Source organism: Rattus rattus, chromosome 3 (assembly GCF_011064425.1).
Source record: "Rattus rattus isolate New Zealand chromosome 3, Rrattus_CSIRO_v1, whole genome shotgun sequence".
Taxonomy (NCBI): domain Eukaryota; kingdom Metazoa; phylum Chordata; class Mammalia; order Rodentia; family Muridae; genus Rattus; species Rattus rattus.
In genome coordinates, this window is record NC_046156.1 from 53,222,606 (window position 1) to 53,244,316 (window position 21,711).

At 39.2% G+C, this 21,711-nt stretch overlaps 1 protein-coding gene across 2 annotated transcripts in view; it reads right to left on the reverse strand.

The window, feature by feature from the left end:
• St7l (suppression of tumorigenicity 7 like) overlaps positions 1–21,711 on the reverse strand; it is a 58,119-nt gene that overhangs the window by 35,001 nt on the left and 1,407 nt on the right. The window contains exons 2-6 of one of the 2 annotated variants that reach the window (XM_032897569.1): positions 19,798–19,880; positions 16,632–16,797; positions 14,971–15,025; positions 13,492–13,607; positions 6,900–6,978 (exon numbers count right to left, since the gene is read on the reverse strand). In XM_032897569.1, the coding sequence (XP_032753460.1) occupies positions 6,900–6,978; positions 13,492–13,607; positions 14,971–15,025; positions 16,632–16,797; positions 19,798–19,880 (499 nt within the window). Of the gene's footprint in view, positions 1–6,899; positions 6,979–13,491; positions 13,608–14,970; positions 15,026–16,631; positions 16,798–19,797; positions 19,881–21,711 lie in introns of those variants that run through there. The other variant, XM_032897570.1, reaches the window with a different exon arrangement.

The window sequence follows — 21,711 nt, forward strand, 5'->3', positions numbered from 1 at the left end:
ACGCCTGCTCTAAGCCACTGCCTGCTCACAAATGTCCATAGCATGGTACCATCCATGGGAGTGCAGACTGGGAAGATTTCCAAGGCTAATCAGGGACTTTTTGTATGTGATCAGAAACAGTTCTACACTAAGCCTTTTCTACCCAAGTGCTATCTGTGGCCTCTTCTGGGCTTATCCAGTCCTTCCTCTCATACACCAACGCTCAACCACACACCCATGTTTGCCCCAAGTTTCCTTTTCTTCACCCTGCTAAAACACAGAGATTTTTGTTTGTATCTTCAAAGTCAACAGCTAGCCAATAAAATAAACTAATTCTTGGCTTTGTGTAAGAAAGAAATAAAAAAGTTTCCCTTCCACTGGGATAAATAACCAGAACACTTAATTTGAAGATGATGTCTTAGTTCTGCTTGTCCAAGCCTATACAGTCCAGCATTTAAATCAGTAGCCACAAGTAGATACTGAACACTTGAAATGTGATTAATCTAAACTGATTAATTTGGCATGCTAGTGCATATCAAATTTTAAAGACTGAGAAAATGTAAAATACTTCATTGATAGGCTTTTAAAATACTTTTAAAATACATATGTGAAAACATTTTACATTTTGAATATTAATAATAAAACACTCAAACTAATTTCTTTTTTAACTACTTAAATATGGCTACTGGAAATCTAAAAAGCTACATGTATGGTTCACATGTTCCAATTAATCAGAGATTATTGACAAAAAATGCAGAAAAGGCACAAAATTCAGTGACTGGAGTAGCTACCATCCACATCTATAATCCCAATACTCAGAACCCTGAGGCAGGAGGACCTTGAGTTTGTAGACAGCTTTGACACAAAGCTTTGCGCTCTATGACAAGACCCTGTCTATTATAAAATAGTAATAATTATAAAAAGGTAACTACCCTTCAGTTAGGGTCAAGAAGGCCTTTCAGATGAAAATGCAGATTGCACCACAGAGACAGTTTCCAGATAGCATTTTAAATTGACATATATAATAATTTACTAATTGACATATTTCTCCAATGCATTACATTAGATTTTCATAAGACATTAGATACACTATTGCTTTAAACATTAAGTATCCTATCTGCCACCCCAAATCAATTTCAAATTTTTGTTGTTGCTCACAACAGAATTATGCCATGCTGCCTGTTAACTTGTTAATTATGCCAAGTCTGTTAACTTGAACTCTCATTCTCCTGACTTAGCTTTCCAAGTGCTGGTGATTACAGATGCATGTCACAACACCTATCATCAAATATTTGTATTTATTGTTTTGTTTCAAACACTTTTAAATAGCCAAGATAGAAATATTTTTGTAGGGCGGGGGTTACAGCACAGTGGTAGAGCACTTGCCTAGCATGCTTGAGGCCCTGGGTTCGATCCCAGCACTGCAAAACAAAACAAAACACCACTTTTGTAAAGACCTTGATGGATAAAATTGATGAAATAGAATCTTAAATATCAACATCATTTTATTACTTTGTTTTGTGGTGCTGGGAATAAAACTCAGGATCTCACATGGTAGGCAATGTCTATCATTAAGATACATCCCCAACCCCTACCATAACTAAATTACAAACCAGGTCTGATGGTACAGGCCTATAATCCCAACTTCTCATTAGGGTGAGGCAGGAGAGTGAAAAGTTCAAGAACTGCCTGGGCAAATCAGTAAGATCTCGTCTCAAAACGTAGAAGGAAAAAAAGGCGGGGTGGGGACTGAAAAAGTAGTTCAAGGGTAGAGCACTTGTCTGGCATGTGCAAGGACCTGGGTTCTATCCCCAGTACCACCAAAACCCACAATAAATCATATTATATGTTCCTTGGCAATTTTGCCTTATATTCTTGCATCTAGATGTGTTATCAAAAAAAATTAGTCCTATGCATACTTAATGACTTTCTTTTGTCTTAAACTGGGATTAAATTCACACACCAGTAAAATTCTATTTCATATACTTATTTTGTATTTGTTTATCATGTGTGCCTATGTATACACCATAGCACACATGTGGAGGTCAGAGGACAACGTGTTGGATTCGGTTTCCTCTTTCTACCACATGGGTCCTGGGAATCAAAATCAGATCATCGTACCTTTACCAGATGAGCCGTCTTGTAGACCCACCAGTATAATACATTTTCAATTAGAGAACTCAGAAACGATGACTGCATTCTCAAGGTTGCGAGCTGTAGCTGGTACATAACGTGTTATAACCATTCAGCAGTTCTACTGCCTCTCACGGCTCCCCACCCACAGTCACAGATCACCTCTTTAATAGAGTCCTTCGGTGCAAAGAGGCTTTCGTTTTAATAAGATATAGTTTACCATATTGCTTATGTCTTTATTGTCCTGTCTGTTAAACCACTGGAAAATCTGGGGCCTAAGGCTGCCCTACCTTTTCTCTCCTGTCCTCCCCGACCCCCGTCTCTTCTCTTCTCTCTTCCCCCAGCCCTACTCTCTTTTTCAGGAAAAGAACTCTACCACCAAAATACACCCCAACCCACTCCATATTCTCTTACAGGAGTCTAGTCAATTTTTAATTAATTAATATGCATGAGGTAGAGGGGTACAATTTCCAACCTGTAAATGTGATTGTCCAATTGTTTCGGTATCATTTGCTAAAAACATCTTTTCCTCCGTTGAAATGCCTTAGCACCTCCATCAAAAAATCAACTAACAGCCCACAGACTCGTGAGCTTATGTGCAAACTCCCAGTTGGAACCCATCAGTCCCGTTGTCTAACCTGATGGTTTAGCCACCTAGCTTTATAGTAAGTTTTAAAATTGGAAAATATGAGTCCTCTAATGCTGTTCTAGGATTGTTTTTGGTTACTTAGAGTCCCTTGCAACAGCACGCAAATGATAAGACCAGTTTGTCCACTTCTGCAGAAATAGTAACTACAATTTTAATCATTTTTTATATGTATGAGTGTTTTGCCTACATGTATGCCTAGGTACTACATGTATGTAATCCCCGTGAAGACCAGTAGAGGGTACTGGATACCCAGGAAGTGGCATCAGATGATTGTGAGCTGCCATGTGGGTGTTAGGAACCAATCCAGGGTCCTCTGGAGAAGTAGCCAGAGCTTTGAACCACTGAATCATATGTCTAGTCCCAGTGACTGTAATTTTAACAGCAGTTACATTAAATCTGTAGACTGATGTGGAGGAGCACTGACATTTTAGTCAATGACATTTAATCTGTATAATACATGAGCAGACAATTCCTTCACACTTGTTTAGGTCTTTTTATTTTAACCATTTGAACAATGTTTTATGGGTTTTCAAAGTTTTGAAAAATTACTTTGAGTGTAGAAGTGTGGGCACACATATGCCATCACGTGTGTTCAGAAGTGAGAAGGTGACTGCCAGAAGTCAGCTTGCTCCTTCCTAGGTTCTGGGGTCGAGTTCAGGTCGCCAGGCCTTTATCTCTCAACTGCTTTTCTAGTTATCAGTGTGCAAGTATCACACTTTTTGGCTAAATTTCCTCCTATGCACTGTCATATGCTTGCTGCCATTGTAAATGGGGTTGTGCTCATAACTGTTTAGAGATGAAGCTAACTATTTATTCATATATTTTAAACCTAATTTATAAGCATGGATAGGTTTCTGTTTGCGTGAACTTCTTACGGTTTTCTAGACATACAATCACATCACCTATGAAAAGACAGTTTATTTTTTCCTTTCAAACGCAGACACATTTTTTTTCCTTTCTTGCTCACCTGCCCTGTTAGGATTCCTAATAGAATGTTATACAGAAGTAGTGAGCCCAGGATCATGAGAACCTCAACTTCTCTTCTTTTAATGTCAGTTTCCTGTTTCTGAGACTCCCTACGCTACAGGGATCTGACAGCTGTGCTGACTCTGAGCTCAGACCTGTCACAGAGCTCCTGGAGCACATTTTTATGTCAGCTGCATTTTCAATTGTAGGATTTCCTCTTAGTTCTTTATGTGTCCAGATGCCCTTGATGGAATTTCAAACACGTACTGATAATTTTCTAGTGGTGAAACAGCACTATAGACCTTTCTTGTAGTCTTTACTTTTTTGAACAAATTTAAAATAGATGGTTTAAAGTCTATTAAGAAAAAAGTTCAGTGGGGCTAGAGATGGCTCAGTGATTAAGAGCCCTGACTGTTCTTCCAGAGGACCTGAGTTCAATTCCCAGCAACCACATGGTGGCTCTCAACCATCTGTAAAGAGATTTGATGCCTTTTTCTGGTGTGTCTGAAGACAGTTAATTAAATCTTTTTAAAAAAAGAAAAAGAAAAAAATTCAGACTTTTTTTGGAGATATTTCCATGAATACCTTTTCCATTTCTGTTCTATCATTTCTCTGAATGCTGCTTTTTCTTGTTTTGTTTGAGATCAGGGTCTAGCTGTACCCCAGGCTAACCCAGAGCTCAGTTACAGTCTCCTGACTGCTGAGATTACAAAAATGTACCACCACATCCACGTTTTCTGCATGCTTCATAATTTTTTTGTTGTTGTTGAAAATTGAAAATCTTAACTCTAATATTCTGGCAACTGTAGAATCTGATTTTCTGCATTCCCCTTTGCTGCTGCTGCTTGTTGGAGTTGTCCGTATAGTAAATTTCCTGATGATTTTGTAACTTTGTATTCTTTATGTGTGACCAATAAGGTCTGTACTCAGTTAGCATAGTGGTCAATTAATGATCAAAGATTTCTTAAATATTTATGAACAAAGTACAAAACCCAAGACTCCACAGGTAGGCATTGTGTATGTGTGAATGTATGTGCATATGTGTACATATATGTATATGTATATGTGTGTTTGCATGTACATGCATATGTATATACACAAAGATACACTTTCAACACTCAGGTATTTTACAACTATCAGAGCTTTTATTTCCTATTATGTCCAACCTAAATGTTATCTAGACAGGACATTCTTTACATAGCTGACATTTTTAAATATTTTTATCATAAAATAAAGTTGGATTTTATCTTTTTTTCCCCATGAATTAAGATAATATATGGGCTTAAAAAGACTTGAAAACTAAGTATTTTCTGAGCATGTGTCCAACTCTGTCAAAAACTGGGTATTGAGGCTCCCAGGAATCTGTGGAACTTTTTGAGGCCCTATTCTCCAGTGTCCCATTTCCCAACCTTTCCTCATATATTTTCTAGGTTGTCTATTTTGTCCTTTTATTTTGTTTTATCTTTTACATCAGAAATAGACGGCTAATATCCCAGTTTCCTCTAAATATTTTCATCTTAGGATGTTCGATTCAGAGAGTTTCAAGGTAACTGAAATAAAGGCAACCCCCTTGAGCTAGTGCCTCAAGGAACCATCACGTTGGTAAAACCAACAACCACAGTTCTGTTCCTGGCATGATACACCTGCATCTGGGCTGGCATGTTCATTTTGTCTCCAAGAATGCCACTGAGCTAGAGAGTCGGGTGTGGGGGCGACTAGAGTTGGGGGTGAGCTAGAGAGTCAGGGGTGTAAGCTAGAGAGTCAGGGGGTGAGCTAGAGAGTCAGTGGGTGAGCTAGAGAGTCAGGGGGGTGAGCTAGAGAGTCAGGGGTGACTAGAGAGTCAGGGGTGAGCTAGAGGTCAGGGGTGGGCTAGAGTCAGGGGGTGGGCTAGAGTCAGGGGTGGGGTGGGCTAGAGAGTCAGGGGTGAGTAGAGTCAGGGGTGAGGTAGAGAGTCAGGGGTGAGCTAAAAAAAAAAAGAGTCAGGGGGTGAGCTAGAGTCAGGAGTGAGCTAGAGTCAGGGGTGACTAGAGGTCAGGAGTGAGCTAGAGAGTCAGGGGTGAGCTAGAGTCAGGGGTGAGCTAGAGTCAGGGGTGACTAGAGGTCAGTCAGGGGGTGGGCTAGAGTCAGGGGGTGGGGTGGGCTAGAGAGTCAGGGGTGAGGTAGAGAGTCAGGGGGTGAGGTAGAGAGTCAGGGGTGAGCTAAAAGTCAGGGGTAGCTAGAGTCAGGGGTGAGCTAAGAGTCAGGGGTGAGCTAGAGAGTCAGGGGTGACTAGAGTCAGGGGTGAGCTAGAGAGTCAGGGGTGAGCTAGAGTCAGGGGTGACTAGAGAGTCAGGGGTGGGCTAGAGAGTCAGGGGGGTGGGGTGAGCTAGAGAGTCAGGGGGTGACTAGAGAGTGGGGTGAGAGCTCTTATGTTTAGGCAATTTCTGCTTGACTAAGCAATCCGAGGTTACTTCACAAAAGCTCTGACTATTTCAGAGTCTCAACAGGCTACACTCCCGTCAGCCAGTCACTAGCTGGGGAACATAGCCATTACTTTGCTCTCTCAAGAGGGTCTTCTTATTGATAACAAGAAAGTTTCAAGGAAAACTCTCAATTCATATTAGCCATGTGGCATTCTTTGAATAATGCTACATGACATTTATTTAGAATATATTATACTATATTATTTAGAATAAGTGGCCTTTTAAACACGGAGTCAGGTTTTCATTTTTGTTTTAAGATATAAAAATAACACAAAGTGCTATGAAAGTAAATGCTGTAAACATGAAAAAACTGACAGAGCTATTTTACAAACTTTGAATCTTCTTTGATGCCTCAAAGCCCATTGCTTTGTATAAGTTCCCAGGATTGGTGACTGCTTTAAATGAATGATTTAAATGAAAAACGAAATAAAACAGTGGCATAAATACTGAAGTATCCATTTAACTACTAAGTATCATTTGCATTCTTCATCAGTAGTCTATTTCAAAATGAACCTCTAAAATACTTTATGTAAAACCATATGGTAATTTACACTTCCACAAACAAATACAGATGGAGTGAACACTGCAAATCTTATCTCTAGTGTGCAAGAGAGGGAAGGAGACTCTTCTGAATCTTATGAACAGATAAAAGAAAATACAAAATTATTTGCCTGTGTTTCCTTTAAAACAAATTTATTTTTCCAACTTACTCATTGTTTAACTCTAAAGCTTGGTAGGCTGCTTTGATTCGAGCTGGAGGATTTCTTTCCCTCCATGCCTTCTGCATAACTGTGGGAAGAATATTTCAAAGAGTGGATGAGATGGTAAACATAAATAATCTTATGTAAAACGTATGAAGAGTGATCTTTAAATATCATGTTCTTAAACATATGAAACTGGGCTACGAGTTCACATCTACATGAAAACTTATATTAAATCTGGAAGCTTTCTACATAATAAAATTATTCTATGATCTATTTTCATAACATAAAGTAATTAACTTAATCATATCATTACTACACACAAGCATTTATGTATCTAAGTGAATGTCACACTGAGTTGAGTGACACTAGATTAGAATAAACATGAAAGTTCTACTTTCTGAGAGGGGCCTATAGAGCTACTGAAAATACACAAAAGCTTAAAAAGTCTTTGTTTAATCACTGATTCGATAGAGGAAAAACGTATAGATGTGTGTTTTCTATGAGAACGGGAACAGAAGACTGAGTTAACTTAGAGTGCAGCATGTCTCTGGAAAACCTCGGCTCCATCAGATCCCGACACTAAGCTAGGTTAGATTTCTCTCTGGAAAACCACGGCTCCATCAGACCCCGACACTAAGCTAGGTTAGATTTCTCTCTGGAAAACCACGGCTCCATCAGACCCCGACACTAAGCTAGGTTAGATTTCTCTCTGGAAAACCACGGCTCCATCAGACCCCAACACTAAGCTAGGTTAGATTTCTCTCTGGAAAACCACGGCTCCATCAGACCCTGACACTAAGCTAGGTTAGGTTCTCTGTTATAACAGGATGGGTTCTGCTACCACTGAACCAATAGGCAGATATCGCACTTCATGACGTCACTTAAGAGCTAAGCAAACACACACCAAGTAGATTCTCAAAGCTACCTGGCTTACTTTACATTTGAAAGAAAAATGGAGAACTTATGAATGTTGACTTTGGAACAAAGCCTCCAACTGTCCAGAAAGAATAACGTGGAAAATGTTTGAGTTTTCCTTTGGAAACAAAATATTAGTCTTGGCTCAGAAAATGAGACAATATATTCCACATGTGTAACAAAAATGCATCTTTCATATCACACATGTCAGCAGCTAGCTGACAGCTAATGCTTCCTGAACTTGACAAACTGATGCGAGCCAGCACCACCTGATGCTGACCAAGTAAAGAACATCAATCTGCAGCAACACTGAGACAGGATACAGAAACAGACTGTGGTGCTAGGCCAGTGGGCCCTCAAGGATGGGATGCTCTTCTCAAACTGTACAGCGTCTACAGGCCGATTTTAATGCTGAATCTCTATCAGTATTGATAAAATATTCCAGTATATAACCATAATTTATCTAATTAATTAACTAATCTAATTAGCTCTCGATGGAAAATTAAGTCATTTCCAGTGTTTTACTATTTTAAAAACACTGTAGACTATGCATAAACTTATAACTCTAGATCTTAGAAGGTCTAGAGTTCAAGGTCATCTCACTATACAGGGGGTCTGAGGCTAACCTGGGCTGCATGAAACTCTGTCTCAAAAACAAAAATCAGCAACAATAATTAAAAAAAACGCTGTAATGCTATCTTTCAGCCAGGTGTGGTAGTGAAAACTCTTAACTCTACCGTTCAGGAGGCTGAGGCAGGAGGATAACAATGAATTTGAGGCCAGCCAGGGTTATATAGCAAGTACTAGGCCAGCCAGTGCTACACAGCAAGACCCTGACTTAAACAAGCAAAAATAATTGGAAATAAAATTCAATGGTAAAAAAAATTCTGCCTAGCAGTGTGTGAGGTTTAGGCTCAGTTCTCAGAACTGCAATGCAAACCATCACCACCAAAACAGAAAAGAAACATAATCTTTCAGCTTTGTACAGATTACCAAATATTGCTTGGCAGAACAGTTTATTTAAAATAGGTACAACCTTTAAAAGATTTTGGATATATACTCTCAAAAACTGCTCAATAAACTTATTGATTTGTACTTTGAGCCAGCATAGGAAAGTGACCATTTCCCCAGTCTCTTACCCTTGGAGCCAGGTTGAGCATCTCTATACAAAACTCCAAACTACAAAACATGAAACCAAAGTCGAAAAATCAGCACCTGACTTCATGGGATAGGTTGCAGTCAAAAACGCATGTACAATAAGAGAGGTATGGTGACACAGACCTGTGATCCCAGAATTGGGAGGTAGAGGCAGAATGATCAAGAGCTCAAAACCAGGAGTTAAAGGCTAGCCTGGACTATATAAGCCCCTATCTCTAAATATAAAAAATGAAACAATACACACACACACAAATCACTTCCCTTCTATGTGTAAAATGTATATATGAAAGAATTCTAAAGTTTAGACTTGAGTCCCATTTTCAAGATATATCATTATACACATACAAATCTCAAAAATCGAAGAAAATCTAAAAAAAAAAAAAAACAAAAACAAACCACTAGCACTTCAGACAGGGGACACTGAGTCTGTATTATCAACCTTTGCTAACTTAGCACATGAAAACAGTATCATTTGTGACTTTTGTTTCTGATGAATTATATAATCTATCTTCAAGCATTTTTCTTATTCTCATGTTTTCAAATCCGCTATCATTCCTGCCTTTCAATATTGATCTTCACAACCAAGGTATACCCAAGTCTAAAGTGAAAGAGGGAAATACAAGTTAAAAAAATAAAAAAATTTTAAAAAGACTTAAGAATAATTTAAATAAAAATACAAACTTATTATGCAATACTGCTACGAGCTCATGATGTGCTTAAAATTAAAGCATACACAAAAAACCCAATTCGCTCAGACTTATCTATTTTCCAATTTATATTTGCAATATTCAAATAAGTACAAAAAAAGGACTCTAGATGTAAATGTCTACCAAGTCCCAGGAGAAACAAAGTGCTTAGAGCACACGCACTGCGTGAACAGCAAAGCAGCCGCCACACTGGCTGACCACAGCCATTGACGCACAAGTCCATCCCCTTATTTCCCAACTTTCATCACAGTATAAACCTGGACAACAGTTTTTGTTTGCTTAGTGTTCTATTTTGCTTTTTGAGACAGGGTCACCAGTGTTACCCATCACTCTGCCATCCTCCTACCTCAGATCCATCAAAGCACACTGCTGACCAGCCCTTGAGGGTGTTTTTGCTTATTCTGATTTAAACCAACTCATCAAACAAGCAAAATCTACTAATATAACAATTACTATGACAATAAGGGAGGTTTGCACATCACACTTATGTGCATGCTTGCCTTTTCTGCCATAACAACTATCCTGATGAAAATATTTCCTTCATGTGAGTGGCCAAAAGGACGAAAACAAAACTGACAGTTCATTCCTAATTCTCACTCAAAAAAGTCTTCCTATGAGTTCGGAATTTAACTAGAGTACACACGCACAGCCCTGCAAGTACAGAAAACTGCAAGGACCAAAATGACACCTGTGGTCTTGAGAAAATCCATGTGAAACCCCTCAGTTAAAATTTGCACGACTCTTCCCTATACCCAATAGAATGTAAAAAAAATATATATATATTCCTCTGATTATTCTATTTATCCTTTCCTACCTAAGCATAATCACTAAACCCCTCTCCTGAAGTGTGCTCACTTCTAGCTTACAAAAGAAAAGCCTTGCCCCTTGGTCACTCTGAATCTTCCTAGATCCAGTGTGGATGGCTCAAAACCTCTAGGTGTTGAGAGCAGACTGGTTGGGAGATGGGTACTTACTTGTTTATTTTTGAGATAAAGTTAAAATGCTCTTGCCTCAGCCTTCCAAATATTAGGCTTATAGGCATGACCTGTCAGGCCTGGCTGAGGACAAAATCAAGGAGCCTGAAAATAAAGATTCCTGCCTTTTACTCCTTTCTTTCAGTGGGGGAACCTTGCAGTGAGGAGGAATATTCTTCCACACTGGGGATGCAGCTTCCTTGGCAGAATGGCTGCTTAGCACAAAGACCTGTATTCAATCCCAGCACCACACAACCAAACTCAAAGTCAGGCTGGAGAGATGGCTCAGTGGTTAAGAGCACTGACTGCTCTTCCAGAGGTCCTGAGTTCAATTCCCAGCAACCACATGGTGGCTCATAACCATCTGTAATGGGATCTGATGCCCTCTTCTGGTGTGTCTGAAGACAGCTACAGTGTACTCATATAAATAAAATAAATCTTAAAGTTAAAAACAAAACAAGGGGTTGGGGATTTGGCTCAGTGGTAGAGTGCTTGCCTAGCAAGCGCAAGGCCCTGGGTTCGGTCCCCCAGCTCCGAAAAAAAAGAACCAAAAAAAACAAAACAAAACAAAACAAAACCCCTCAATGTATGTAGGGTTTGTAGCTCAGCCTCCAGCCTGGGCCACATGAGAGTCTTCCAATGAATACTAAATAAAGAAATACGAACAGAAAACTGGGCCCCTAGACGCTTTGAATGAAGGAGTGATGGCCATTGCTAGTCCCACTAGCTCCTCTCCCCAGTTATGTAAAAGCATTTCCCTCTAAGGGAGGTCTTTACAGGAAGTCAGAGGGTGCATTGGCAGGGGTAGTGAAAGCAGTGCTACCTCAGTCTGGTAAGGAGCAAGCTTTAGGCAAAGCTTAAAAGTCACGTTTCTCAGACTCTTAATCCTGATCTAGGGTTCACAGTCCTAGAAACTTAGCTGAGGACAACCTGAGCTAAAGAAGAGACTCTACCTCACAAAACAAAAACAAAAGAAGCAAAATCCCATATATAAAAGAGATAGTTATGATAGAGACGCTAACATTAGCTCACTTCAATGCTAAAAAACTAGCTTTCTTCAGCCCCTCTGCTGATTTCTCAGTGTAGCCAGCTGAAGCAGGGCAGTGCAGGGGTTAAGAGCCACATCCCAGATGAGTCCAGCTTTATCACTTATTAGTTGTAACTGGCACATTACTCAACCTTCTTTGCCCCACTTCCCATTCATTCATCTGGGTTTGAAACAGCCTCATGTTGTAGCTCAGGCTGACCAAGGACTATGTAGCCCAGGCTGGTCTTAAACTTCAGGCAATCCTCCTGCTTAAGTCTCCAGAGTGCTAGGATTAGAAGCATAAACCAATATATCAAGCTTGGTTCCTTCTTTTTTTTTTTTTAAATATTTATTTACTTATTTATTTATTATATATAAGTACACTGTAGCTGTCTTCAGACACACCAGAAGAGGGCATCCGATCTCATTACAGATGGTTGTGAGCCAACATGTAGTTACTAGGATTTGAACTCAGGATCTTTGGAAGAACAGTCAGTGCTCTTAACTACTGAGCCACCTCTCCAGCTCGGTTCCTTCTTTTTAAAAGGGAACTGATAATAGTTCTTATCTCAGTGTGATTGAGAAGAACAAGTTAGTACACATGCTGTCCATGTGTTGATTGTTATTAATGAAACTACTTAAGTGTGTGATAGCAATGCCTGCCATCCATCTATCCATTCATAGTTCTATCAAAGAATATATAACATATAATTTATCTTTTACGAGTTTTCAGAAGTATCTTAAAGAATTTGACTAGAAATTTACCGCAAAGGTATTCAAAGAAGAGGACAGTTGGAAAAAACAGCCTGTCTTTAGGTTATACACTCCTGCCACTGACTCTCAGATCCAGAGCTTTAAAAATGCTAGAAAAGCCCCCTACCACTGAGCATTATCCACAGCCTATATAGTAATCTGTTCTGTAGGGAACAGCTTAGAGAGACCTAAAAATGGACACTTCTATAAATTACAACATATACCCTATGTTTCTTCTACATATCATTGCCCAGTGTTCACATCTTTCCTCTCCCCCGCAATGTGTGTGTGTGTGTGTGTGTGTGTGTGTGTGTGTGTGTGTGTGTGTGTGAGTGTGTGTACAATGCATGTGTGAGTACAAGTGATGAGGTGCTGGTTCTCACCTTCCATGTTGTTTGTGATAGGGTCTACTTGTTCTAGCTGGCTCTTGAGCTTCTGTGGATTCTCCTGTCTCTGTCTCTCATCTCCCCATAGGAATGTAGGGGTTATAGGCCTGTGCAGGGCTGTGTCCACATTCACACAGGTTCTAGAGACCAGAGCTCATGTTGTTGGATGTGCACGCTAAGCACTTCACTCACGGGCTATCTTTCTCCCAGTTCCTGCTTTGCTATCAGGCAATTCTTTCCCAGACTAAACCAATGGATACTATTTTCTGCTATGTCATCTGAATTTCTTCTTTTCAAGACAGGGCTTCTCTGTGTAGCCCTGGCTCTCTTAAAACTAGCTCTATAAGCCAGGCTGCCCTTGAACTCAGAGATCTGCCTGCCTCTGCCTCCAGAGTGCTGGGATTAAAGGTGTGTGCCACCACCACCACCACCACCACCACCACCACCACCCCACCACCACCAGGCTCTGAAATTGTTTTAAGTAATAAAATAGCAGAACCATTTGAAATTCTTATAAAATAGTTCAGTAATTTAGTTTATAATCATAATTTACTTTAATCTGAACTTCTTATCTGTAATGTAAATAACTCCAAGCCAAGTTACTGTATATTATAGTAATTACTCTAGAGAACACTTGAAATAATTTTCACAATCATTATCTGTAGCATGAATACATACCTGTGTCTGAAGGACGTAAAAAGTCTGTTTCACAGGTGAAAAAGGTCTGGTGATCCTGGGCAGACAAGTTCATGTCATAGTAAGTAAGTGGCTCTTTCCCAGTCACCCAAGTATATCTGTAGAAAACAAAGATGTTTCAATTGCTACAACAGACACTTAAATTCTAAAAATAAGTGACTACCAGTTTTATTTCAGGGTGTTTTTAAAGCTTATTATTTCAGTAAGGAGTTAAAAAGTAAGACTCTATGGTTCAATAATAAAACATTAAAAAATCAACAGGAAAGAATAAATCGCTCAGCCTGGCACAGTGGGTCCTGCCTGTGAGTTGAAGGCCAGCCTGCACATAACAAATTTCAAGACAGCCTGAATTACAGAATAAAACCCGTCTCAAAACTAAAATAAACCAATAAATTACTCAGTAAAATGCTCTAAAAGCTAGAGACTAAGCATAAATGTTTCAAGTAGTAAGAAATTTCTCATAAAGATTTATATGAAATCGAAACCATACAACAAGATTACAGGAGATCCTAGTTTAAAAAACTAACAAAGGTGGGACAGGGTGGTGCACAACTTTAATCCTAGCTTTAGGAAGGCAGAAGCAGGCATATTTCTGTGAGTTTGAGGCCAGCCTGGTCCACATACTGACTTATAGGGCAGCTAGAGATATGTCTCAAAAATAACAACAAAACAAAACAAACAAGCAAAAATGGGCACAGTAAGCAAATGCATTCTTGATGAGGCAGAGGTAGATGGATCTCCATAATTCAAGGCCAGCTTGGTCTGTGTGAGTTCCAAGACAGCCAGGGCTGCATTATAAGACCCTGTCTCAAAAAAACAGAAACAGAAGGGTTTTTTATATTTAAAAAAAAAAAAAAAAGTGCCCTAGCACCTCTATCAAGGATAGGAACAGAAAATACTGTAAGATCTGAATCACAGGGAGAAGGACTATGAAAGGCTATCTTAAGAGTATGACAAGGCCATGACACAAACTCACAGCAACTACAGTTGCCTGCATAGGGCCTACATAAGACTGAACCAATAAACATTCAATCAATAGAAGGGACAGGAGCCCTCAGGCCTGTCCTGCCCAGGGGAGATAACGTCTGTTCAGGGCGGCAGGAGAGACACTGATGACTTTTCCTGCTCCAGTGGTTACATCCAGAGGGTCACAGAAGAAAAACACAAGGAAGTAGAACTGAGACTTGGGAAGGGGAAGCGGGGGTTGGAGATGGAGGATGAGCATGACACATATATTACATACATGGATCAAAGTGTCAAAGAATACATTTTAAAGAGATGTTATTTTCTATAATATTAAAAAAAAGTAAACACAGTCAAGGTGATACCTACTCCGAGCTAATCATTCACTTTAATACAGTCAGTATCTCCAATTAGAAGAGGCTGTAAGACATTTGTAAGACAGGCACCCACAGTACTTTAACCTAAAACCCACACTTGTGCTGAAAGCAAACGTCTTACCTTCTATATTCTGCTCCTCTAAAAAGGTTTAAAGGGTTTCTCCAGACCTTACATTCTGAAAAACAAGAGGAAAGATTAGTTCAATCAACTTCAGGTAAATCTTCACTAACCAACACTTACTGTTAGCCCTGTAATCTATATACAAAGCCAGTTACATACACCACAAATATGAAAAAGGTACAAGTCACCCTTGCTCTTAGAATCAAATCAGAATCAAATATAGTCATTGTTGTATTTCTGTCTCAGTGGAATTTTGTTCATAATTCAGTTTTCAGTTTCCTCTCTAAAATAGGATCTACTAAAACTTCATCCACTCCTATATTCCTAGATCCTACCACAGCTTCTGGAACTAACTCGTGTTAGCATGAGAATGAGAATTAGTCATGTCAACAACCACCTGAACTACCTGACATATATTAGAGTTGTTTTATTACACACACACACACACACACACACACACACACACACACACACACACACACACACCAAAAACAAGCTGTATAGCATGCTCAGGCTAACACAGAGTAAGGGTTAGAAAAATAAAAACTGAGGAGACCCTGTCATGTTGTCTCACATTCTCACATCTGCGACCACAGCACTTGAACTGTCTGTGTGTCTGGCATGCATCTCAAAAACCTTCAGCCTCTAGACAATCTTAGAGACAGCAGCCTTTTTCCTGTCTTCCAGTGGTAGTGAGAAAGAGAATTATCTTCACCCCCTTTCTTGTAACAATCCTATTAGATCAAGGGTTCACCTTCACGATGTCACTTAACCTTTGCCCTCCTGTATGTAGGCCAGAGTTCCTTCAAACTTGGCTAAGGATGATTTTCAACTCCTGATTCTTTTGCCTCAATCTCCCACATGCTAGTATTATATGTGTTAGACATGTTTTGTTTGGTACTGCTGGGAATTGAACCAGGCATTGTCCATGCTAGATGCTTCTGAACAGTGTAGGGTGAGTCAGGAGAAGTGAGGGCTTTTCTTTTTTCTAGTAAATAAAAGGTAAATATGATGGCTAAAACTAGAATAAGCACCGTGGATCACACGTTAAAAACTGCTTCTGGCTGGGCACTGTGGTGTGCCTCTCTAATGGAGAGAGGCAGAGGCAGAAGGATCTCTGTGAGTTTGAAACCAGCTTAGAATATAGGGAGAGTGTCAGACCAGTCAGGGCTACATAGTGAAACTCTCAATAAATAAGCAATTGAGTCTGGGGATGACAGGCTACAAAACAGAAGGGGCTCTATACCAGCCATGGGTTGTCTCTGTGCTTTACTCCATTTGTACTACAATGACAAGAACAATAGAGACAGACACATTTATTATTGTTTTAGAGGCTGGAAAATCCATGTTCAAGGTGCTGGCAGTTTTAGTGCCTAGTTTGTAAATGGCACTTTCTTATTATTTCCTCATAAAGTGACAAGAGTAGATAGCTCTCTGGAGTCTCTTTCCTTAGGACATTAATTCTATCCATGAGGGTTCTACTTTCATGATCTGATCACCCCCCTAAGCCCCTATTCTCCTAATGTCATTACATGTGAAGGGGGCATAAAAACACGAATTACTTAATCTATTGTTTTGAGACTGATTTTCTTATCCTCTGTAATGAAATCAATCTTAATTATACATCTCTGAAAACATCACCAAAAAAAAAAAAAAATCACCTGATAGATGGTGGTGTCTGAGGGTTTCGCTTTCTCTGCTGTTGGCAGGAGAGCCCGGCTCTGAAATGCTACTCTCTGTTCCTCCCATCAGTGGCCGCAAATGGCTTATAGACACTTGTTCAATAAAAGATGTGCCATGTTTATGAAAGTACCACCATTCAAATATCTGTAATAAAGGGAAACCTTTTTTCACTCAAAATGCAATCCGTAAATAGAAATTAAAGAGCTGCTTCTATTTAGTTCAGCACTTCACATGCACAATCTGCTCTTGGGTGGGTGAGGAAATGATCAGAAAAAAAAATCCAACCCAAAATTCCCTAGACACAGATGCCATGTAAAAGTGAAACACCCTTCTTATGGATTCATCATGAAGTTTAGACAAGCTTAGGCCACACTCTACACTTGCTACAAGGCATTAAGGAATACTAAGAGTGAGTCGGATGTGACAGCACCTGCCTCTAGTCTCAACTCTTAGCACATAGAGAAGGAGGATCATAAATTTCAGGCCAGCACAAGCTATATAGTGGGAAGTTTCAATACAGAAGTAAGAGTATGTAATCCATAATGGACCTTTTCATGTTTTGTTGTCATTTGATTCTATCTGCAGCACAATTCAAAACTATTTTAAAGCAATTAATATTAAAGTAGGATCAAACTTCCAAACTTCACACCAGATCCCCTATTTATTAACTGAGTGTATTGGCCAAGTCAATTAATCTCTGACATCTCAGAGCCTCCGTTTCCTTATCTAGTAAATTTAATAAGAATCCTAATAGAGTGCTTTCTGAACCAAAAAGTACTGGTCTAATATTCAGCAATGCTATTAACATGGTTGAGACAAGTTCTTGTCCAAGTTGTTGAGCTATTAAAAAATAGGAATATTTACTTCATTGCATTTCTGTGGCTTACTCATAAATACAAACTAAACTCTCTGCATTTTGAAACTTTATCTCAAAGATTGAAAAAGGTCAAAGACCCAGGAAGTGATGGTGGTGGTGGTTCACACCTTTAACCCTAGTACTCGAGAGGCAAAGGCAGGTGGATCTCTGAGTTCAAAGCCAGCCTGGTCTACAGAGTGAGTTCCAGGATAGCTAAGGCTACACAGAGAAACCCTGTCTCGAAAAAACAAAAGAGAGGGGAAAAAAAGCCCTACTATTTTAGCTGTCAGTGGTAGTGCATGCCTTTAATCCCAGAATTTGGGAGGCAGAGGCAGGTGGAGTTCTGTGAGTTCAAGGCCAGCCTAGCCTAGTCTACAGAGTGAGTTCCAGGACATCCAAAGCTACACAGAAAAACTGGCTCAAAAAAACAAAACAAAATGAAACAAACAAAAACAAAACAAAACACCTCACAAACAAACAAGCAAAACCCAAAAAACAAAAAGTAAAAAAAAAAGTCAAAGAAATACTCCAATTTCCTACTAAAGCTGTAGAGTGCCACCTACAGATGGGAAAAAAGAACAGAAAAAAATGGCATGATAAATACTTAATACTTTTTTATCTGTAGCAGAATTTTCCCAAAGTATACAATAAGAAACACTAGAACCTAGAGATGTTAATGAAGAACATATTTTAAAAATATTTTTAAATAAAAAGTAGTATCTTTTTTTTCTTTTCTTTTTTTTTTTTTTTTTTTTTTTTTAACGGAGCTGGGGACCGAAGCCAGGGCCTTGCGCTTGCAAGCGCTCTACCACTGAGCTAAATCCCCAACCCCTAAAAAGTAGTATCTTATTGAAGCAAAACTTGAGTTAAAATCAAATGTGGTCCCTTATTGCGTGACTTCTCAGAATAAGAGGTAAGTCAGTAAGCACTCCCTGAGCCAAGTTTCATGGTACAAACTTTTGCTAGTATTACCTCATTTAGTTCCCACAATCCTTTGAGATGAATACTATTACCTTCCCATAAACAGATATTCAGGATATTTACTTCATTGCATTTCTGTGGCTTACTCATAAATACAAACTAAACTCTCGCATTTTGAAACATTCGGGGTTTAGAGAAAGTGAATACTAAATTCCAGACATAAATTATAGTCTGCCCAATGTTATAAGTGTTTACCTAATATACACAGACCCTAAGTTTCTGTCTCAGTACTGCATAAACTGGATATGATGGGGTATACTTGTATAGTAAAAGGAAGAGGACCAGGAAGCTAAGGCCTCCTGGACTACAGAATAAGTTCAAGCTTACAAGAGATCTTGTTTCTAAAGTAGATAAATTCTGTACATGCAAATTCTCTTGAAACTATTTGAAAAATGGAAAAATTTGATAACAGTAGTTATAGAATAACCCATTTCATTAGTCTCCATGTGAAGGATTGATGTTTATATATGTGTGCATGTGTAATAGGCTCTCTTCAGTTACTTTCTACCTTGCTTTCACTAAACCTGGAGCTCATTCATTTGTCTGGTTTAGCAGGCTCCCAGGCATGCAAGCATTCCTAACCCTTTATGTGAGCACTAGCGATCTGAACCCAGGTCTTCATGTTTACATTGCAAGTCTAAGACGACTGAGTCATCTCCCCGGTCCCTCATTCACTTTGAAATAATAGTATAAGCCCTTTGATCATTAAACTTCTGATCCATCTCAACCAACCTTCCCCTGATTAGAGTATTCAGGGTATTCTGGTTTTTTGTTTCTAATCATTACATTTATGTGTTTATGAGTGCGCAGGCATATAGGAGTGGCAATCAGAGGACTTATAGGAGTTGGTTCTCCCTCTTTCCACCATATGTGTCCAAGAGATTAAACTCAAGTCATCAGTCAGGCTTAGCAGCAAGCACCTACACCTGCTGAGCCATCTGCCATTCTGTGTACAAGTTTTTAATACATAATAAATGAAGTCCAGCATGGTAACTCCCCCCTGTAATTCCAGCACTCAGGAGGTAGAGGCAAGAGAGCCAGTTTGGGTTCAAGGCCAGCTTAGACTACATTATGAGATCCTATCTCACAAAGAAACCTAACATGTAATTAACACTACCACTCTCTCTAAAAGACAATAAGGAAACATGGTTTTTCTCTCAAACTTGCTTCTCTAGGTAACTTTTCCCAACTATCAAACACATTCTGGAACTCCTAACAAATACTTATAGATTGATAAATACGTAAACAATCTTTAAAATACATAAACAATCTTCAAAATAGGGGTGAAGAAAATAGAAACTACTTACAAATATTAGTCCAGATATCAAAGAAGATGTCCCTGTAAGTGCCACATAGAACTTGGGTGTCAGTGAACTTAAAAACCCTGTCACTGTTAAAAGAGAAAACATTAGAGTTTTTACAAAGTACAAACTTGAAGTACATTGCAATTATGCAAGTACGTTTACCTGCATAAATGGATGGAGGTGAGCAGTAAAGAAGCTTGGCCTCTGATGAGGTTATGTTCAAATAAGCCTATAGATTGAAAATACTGCAAGTAAAAAATGTAGGCTACATCCCTAATCTTCCAGCTGCCGTTACTTAGCAACATAATGCTGTGGACAGCACCGGTTGTTTACTCTCCATTTTGTATGAATGTGCAAAATGGGAGGCAGTGGTTTACTGTTGCTACCCAGTAACGTAGAGATCATGATGCTAGCTTGGGAGAAGATCAAAATCCAAATGTTCTACTGAATGCAGGCAGCTTTTCCACTATTACAAAGCTCAAAAATTCTAAGCTGACTGCCCTAAGTCAGTAACTGTCTACATTAATACCTAAAGTGAAATTCATTTGAAAAAGTTATTAAAACAAAAGTGACTTTTAGTCCCCATTGTTTCATATCTTAAGAATCTTCTCATGTATATAAAAGTGGGGTTTTATACTGTTCTTTACTTAAATAAGAAGCAAATCAAAATGAGTGTATATAAGGCCCTAGGATCCATATTTAGGTCAAAGAAAGAAAATCAAGTCACAGTGAGATAATTTAGTCTGCTTTTCTGAAAATCTAAAATACAATCTGTAAGTTAGACTAGAACTTCAGCAAATATATAAGGATAAAAAGCTAAATGCACTTTCACAACATGGTCTAACACAATCCAGGCTGGTCTCAAACTTACTGTGGATCTGAGAGGATGGCCTTGAACAACTGTATCTACCTGTATTGGTAAAATACAACTGCATCTAACTGTATCTATCTATCTCCCCAGTCCTGGGATCACAAGTGTGTATCAGCATTCCTGGTTTATGGGTGCAATGGATTGAAGCCCATGGCTTCCTGTATGCCAGGGAAACACTCTATCAACTGAGCTACATCCACAGCCCCAATTTTGAGTTTTAAAAGAAACAAAAATCTGCAATAGTCAACTGCTTTCATCTGAAGGGTACATGTAGTCAAAACACAGGCGATTTACCAAAGTTAGCAGGCTTGATAGTTCAAACCTGCAATACTAACATTCTGGAGGCCAACGCAGGAAGGTCTCCAGCTTAGGAGATCCTGGACTATAAAGAGGGACGTGTATAAAAACAATTTTTAAGGCAGGCTACAGGCTGGAGAGATGGCTCAGAGATTAGGAGCACTGACTGCTCTTCCAGAGGTTCTGAGTTCAATTCCCAGTAACCACATGGTGGCTCACAATCATCTGTAATGGGATCTGATGCCCTCTTCTGGTGTGTCTGAAGACAGCTACATACATTAAACAAAGAATTAAAGCCAGGCTAGCTAGTATATGTCTCTAAATCCGCCACTTAAGAAGTGGCTCAAGGGATCAGGTGTTCAAGGTCAGTCTTGGTTATATCTTGGCCTCAAACCAACAACAGTAGAAAAATAAATGAACAACTCAATGAACAGCATTTTAATGAGCACACAAATTACGTCATGAAGCTATTACAGATAAATTAGACAGTATGTGGTGCCTGTCCTCTAAAATACCCAAAGCATTTTAGAGCATTATCCTATGGTCTTTCATGTCATCTCATGGGACTCTCTAATAGAAATATTTCCACCTTCTGAGGCTGCAGAAATAAATTCTGCAATAACACCACAAAAGGTCCAGGACCCCATCTTTTCATCCTGCCTACGGCTAAGGAATAGCATTTGCAGAATCTGCATGGATCAGCACTGTTTACAAATTTTATCTTTAGCCCAGGCCCCATGACACTGTAC